The sequence below is a fragment of the Cibotium barometz genome, chromosome 44 (assembly GCF_041138505.1).
Source record: "Cibotium barometz isolate CiBa-2024 chromosome 44, ASM4113850v1, whole genome shotgun sequence".
NCBI classification, from domain to species: Eukaryota; Viridiplantae; Streptophyta; class Polypodiopsida; order Cyatheales; family Cibotiaceae; genus Cibotium; species Cibotium barometz.
The window spans coordinates 47,666,020-47,670,894 of record NC_141089.1 but is presented as its reverse complement, the minus strand read 5'-3'; the positions used below and the strand labels follow the sequence as shown (position 1 = coordinate 47,670,894).

Sequence of the window (4,875 nt, the reverse complement as noted above, 5' to 3'; positions counted from 1 at the left end):
GATGAGGCTACACGAAATGAAATGCGTGTTATTTAGTGTCGACTCTGCGTCGAGGGGCCGCTCTCGCAGAATTCTCGTCCTCCATTCCGGCGCAGATTCGGGCCCAAATCAGGAGAGGGACGATCCTCGCCCGCGTCATCTCGTGCACTCTTCACAGGTTGGTGCCCTCCTCATTTTGACTTTGCAAGCCTCTACCCAACTCGCCCGTGCGCGCACGTGTGTATTATACCTCTCTGTACAAGCGCGTCCCAAATGTCTCTCTCTCCCACAGTCCACTAAGCCTGTATTTATAATTCGGTAATGCCTGCATCCAACATGCACCACAAAGGCTTCCCTTGTTGTACACCTTCTGATTGTGAGCTTAGCGTTAGTGTACACCTGTAACCTGCTATCTTGTTTTCTTTCAGCTTTCTCCATATCAGTCTGCACAGAAATAGCAGTCGTCATCTGCAAAGGAACCTTTCCTTACATGCTGTAAGAGGCTTCCCAAGCATTCAAAATTTTCCTTCCTCAATTAGTTGTCCTTAGTATTGGTGACGTATCTTGCATAAAGCAAAACCTTTCCTTTTTGCCAGATTTTTCAGTCTTTTTTATGGATTTGTGATGCCCCAGGAGTTTTGATACCTTGTACTCCTTATGCCCCAGAGGTTTTGATGCCTTGTGCACATGGTGCCCCAGAGGTTTTGAACCTTGCGCACATGATGCCCCAGGGGGTCTTGATGCCCATGATGTTCACGCCTTGTTTATATGATGCCCCTAGTTCTTGCCTCGTGTCCAAATGATGCCTACGGTCTCTTGTGCACTTGATGATCATGGGTTCGTGATTTTTGTTCCTATGATGATTCTGATGCCTTGTGCACCTGATGATCACGGCTTCTTGATGATATGATGTCTGTGATGTCTTGTGCACTTGATGATCGTGGGTTCTTGATGTCTTGTACCTATGATCTGTAGGAAGACTTGTGCAAAATGATACTCAACAGGCTTTCAATTGCTTGTGCAGATGATACTTATGGCTTCTTAATCCGGCTGAGTTTTGGGTTTTGGTACTTCAAGTTTGGGCCAACCAAACCGCACTTTGGTTTGCTGTGCTGAATGTGCTGGCGATATGAACCGCAGGGGGATAAGCAGGGTTGCTCTTTGGAAAGATATGGGAAACAAAGAGCTAGCTTGTCCGAAGCCACAGCGTGCTGCAGCAAGGATCAGCACTGTGGCTGTAGAGACTTCTAAATCTGTCAGGAAGCTAGCAGGGTATGTGAATCCTTATTTGACATTCTTGATCTATGTATCATGTGTTCAACTTTACCTGGGTTTTTTTTAGTGAACTGTTTTTATGTCCAGCCACACTCTTTTGCCAGCGCAAGGGGAAGCAGGGCATGAGATCTTGGAGATCCTTTTCCGCAAGGTAGTCTTCTCAAACATGACACATAAGGACAGTTTTAGAGTTTATCTCCTCTTGTAGAGCATAGGTGATGTTTGAAGGAGTTTGGAAGGCTGCCCTTCTTAGCTGTATAGCCAACTCAGTTTATCACCAGAGTGGTGTGGATGTTGAAGCATCCATGTACTTGCATGTAGATACTGTCTTTAGAACGCGTGGGAAAAAAGGCTCATGGTTTTTGAGAGAGTGCTGTTGGTTCCGTGTGCAGGCTTGTACAGGAGATGTTGGCAGTCCAGGTGGTTTAGACCCTTGCTTTTATGGATCACCACCAAGCCGTGCAAGCAATCCACTTGTAAATGATGTACATTTCACACAAAAGAAAGTTTTACCCTCACCGTTGTTTCTTCCTCAGAAATATCCCTGCAGTTCTGGTGGCAACTCTTCATACAAGAAGTCATCTTGCAGCACATCCTATGGGTCAAAACCTTATGTGCGAATTGAGGGCTTTGCATCTTCCACTCCTGATGCCAATCTGGGTGTACCAGCTTTTGCTTGATTTTTCTGTTAGTATGTGGCCTTTTGTGCCCAATATTTTGTCTTGCAGCATATATGAGATTGCTTGATGCAAAAGGCACCAAGCGATAGATGTTTGCAAAGCTTATTTTGCTTCTACGAGCAGAGGGTGCTTTCCCAAGAGGTTACCTGTTGTCCCTCTACTTGTAAATGGGACCCCTTTTCTACATTTCTAACAGTAATTACAAAGATAAGGCTTGTATTCTTTATTTTTCCTAGTTTTAACCCTCAATTTTAAGCCTTGTTGGTAGCAAACACCATCTCAAAGCATGTATGTGCAATACTGTGGTGGTAATATTCATCGTGGGCCAGCGTTACAATCTAGAACTAAAGCTTGTAAAGTTCAAGCTTTGTACCTAAACTTTGTATTTGTTTGGCCTGTCTATAATCATTAAGGTCATTGACTTCATGCCGCAAGTACTAGCAATTGATAGCTTTGGAGATGCACTGTTCATTCAAATAGCCTCTTGACATTTTAATATTTTTCTTATGGAATGTGAACTAGCATGTGTGGAGGATTTTTTTCTTTGGAAGAAGACCAATGTTATAGTGGGGATTCAAGTTGTGCTATGCCATAAAGAATTCTTAATAACCTTGGTATTGGTTCATGTCCAATGCTGGACCTTTTTAGCTACATAGTCTTTATGCTGTTTGTTTGTTAGGCAATGTACCGTCTTTAGCCGGTCGATAGTCTCTTAACACTGTGGCCATTTTTCAAAATCGCAGCACATCTTGTCTTTCTCCATGCCCTCTTCTAAAAAGCATGGGAAGGATATTGCAACAATTGGAGACTTGAAACAAAACATTGTGGTGCAAAACAATCATCAGTCAAGGGCATTTCCCATTTGCCATTCATTATTTTATCTTCGTCGTACGTTACCGTGCTATTCTCTTTGCATCTGTATGAACAATTATTGTTCATGCATCAAGCTTCCTCTATAGAAACACACAGATGGGAAATGGAAGCCATGTGTTAAGATCACTTTATAGCTATATTGTAGTATTAGCAGTGTCTTGTAGAAGAAAACAAACTTTTATGGCTTTTAGAGATGTTGGCAAAAATATCATCTCTTACTGTTTCAAAGAAAATCCTACTATGGAAATACTCGTCGTTGGGAAAGAAATGTCGAGTGTGACAAGGTTTAAAAGTAGTCTTGCATGGTCACCAATTAGAGGCTTCTTGGAAAGTGTGACAAGTTTTAAAAGTAGTCTTGCATGGTCATTAATTAGGTACTTCTTGGGAAGAAAAAAGGTTTTATTTAACTTCTTTTACATTGAAAATGCCTTGGATGTTTTTTTTGAGATACTACAAATATAAAAACTCTTTAATATGAATTCAGGCTATTGGTATGTACTTTTGTCAACTAAAGGCACTTTTTGAAGATAAAGTTATTACAACATTTTTATGTTATTTTAGTAATTTTAGGTTTTTTTCTTAAAAACTTGTATAAGAAAATGCACGTAGCCAAGCATTCACACAAGTAGCTTCAAGCTGATCTTTCATTTGAGTGTTGTTGCATGTACATTGCAAGTTGTAATTTCTTATTTAGGTATGCCATTGGTTTGCTAGATGTATCTTTAGTTGCTAGGAGAAATGGGACAACTTGCTATTGTAAACACAAATCATCAGGGTTTTCTCACCACCATTAGTAGTTAAAAGGAAGGTAGATAACGCCAATTATATCCTCTCAAAGTTTAGGATGAAAGTAGTTTTGTCACCTCATACATTGTGGGATGTCACCCTCAATTTTGACAAGATTTTCCTCTTGGTTTGGTTGTAGATACATTAAGTTCCACTACCACCAACATTAGTACTTTTGTTATGGTTGTCCCAACAACAGAAGCCTTAAAAAGATTTAAAAGAACCAATACTCAAGTACGAATTCCTCAACCTAAGAACCAATCAACCTTGGAGACACCATAGAATAGATCATCACAAGAGCAAAATATCTTCATGCTAGGATGTCAACGATTGGGTTCATAGTAACATGGGAAGGACTAGTAGGGCATAAGTTCTTTTGCCAAAGTGCAACTATCTTCCCACCTCCTTCAATACTCAAATAAAGAAATCTCCTTATAAGTAGGAGTTATAACTTAAAGTTTAGCAAGATAGAAATTTAACTTTCTTTGCCAAAGAAGAAGGAACGGGTCAAGACTCAAGTAACCCCTTGCATTCAAAGAAGAAGAAGCTAAATATGTCTAATATAATAGAAACAACTACGTTCAAAAGGAATGCAAGGAAGAATCAAGTAGTTACCAGGAATAATGCTGTGAAGATTGAGGAAGAGTTGCCTATGAGGTGATAGCTCGAGTGGTGAAGAGGACAAGGAGGCCTTGGGTTCAAAACCCGACAAGGTGCATCATCAGTGGCGTTGCCTATGGGTGGATAAAAAAGTGCCTTATGGGTGGACGTATGCGGGTAGTGAAAAAACGATACATACGGGAGAATCTTGGGCCTAAGGCTACTCAAGTTTGTGCGAAAGAAGTCCATTCAGCAAATCATGATGGATCTTGGATCATCCACGATGGAGCATCAAGATACTTGAAAAGTTAGAAATATTGGTACTCCTTTCTCAAGCCTACTAGAGAGAAAAGTTACAGAAGCCATGCCAAAGGGATAGTTTTATCTCTTTTATATTTAAGGAGGATTTTAGTATTCTACGAGTATCAAAAATCAAGAAAGGCTATTGTTACATACATTACTAAGTGTAAATTACGAGTTGTACTTCAATCACAATGACATCACAATGATGCAAAGACGTTGGAACTAGTGGTGGCAGTGGCGTGGTAGTAGAAAGGTGGAATTATGAAATGCCTATTAGCTTTATAAGGATACCAAGTATATGTGAGCTTGCAAGATGGGCAAGTATCATTGACTATAATTTCTCCAAGAGGCTACCATTAGAGCCAAGTCTCCTCTTCAA

General features: G+C 40.5%; 1 protein-coding gene across 4 annotated transcripts; it reads left to right on the top strand.

Annotated features, from left to right (window-relative positions):
• On the top strand, nt 1–2,154 carry LOC147613376 (uncharacterized). 4 transcript variants are annotated; one of them, XM_086782714.1, is made up of 5 exons: nt 29–157; nt 408–474; nt 1,004–1,251; nt 1,342–1,405; nt 1,647–2,154. In XM_086782714.1, the coding sequence occupies exons 3-5, from the start codon at nt 1,109–1,111 to the stop codon at nt 1,932–1,934; spliced, it is 495 nt and encodes a 164-aa protein (XP_086638840.1). In that variant the 5' UTR covers nt 29–157; nt 408–474; nt 1,004–1,108; the 3' UTR covers nt 1,935–2,154. The 4 variants fall into 4 exon arrangements, with proteins under 4 accessions (XP_086638837.1, XP_086638840.1, XP_086638838.1 ...); XM_086782711.1 differs by lacking the exon at nt 408–474 and having other exon boundaries at nt 1–157; XM_086782712.1 differs by lacking the exon at nt 29–157 and having other exon boundaries at nt 314–474.
• Nucleotides 2,155–4,875: the final 2,721 nt, after the last annotated feature.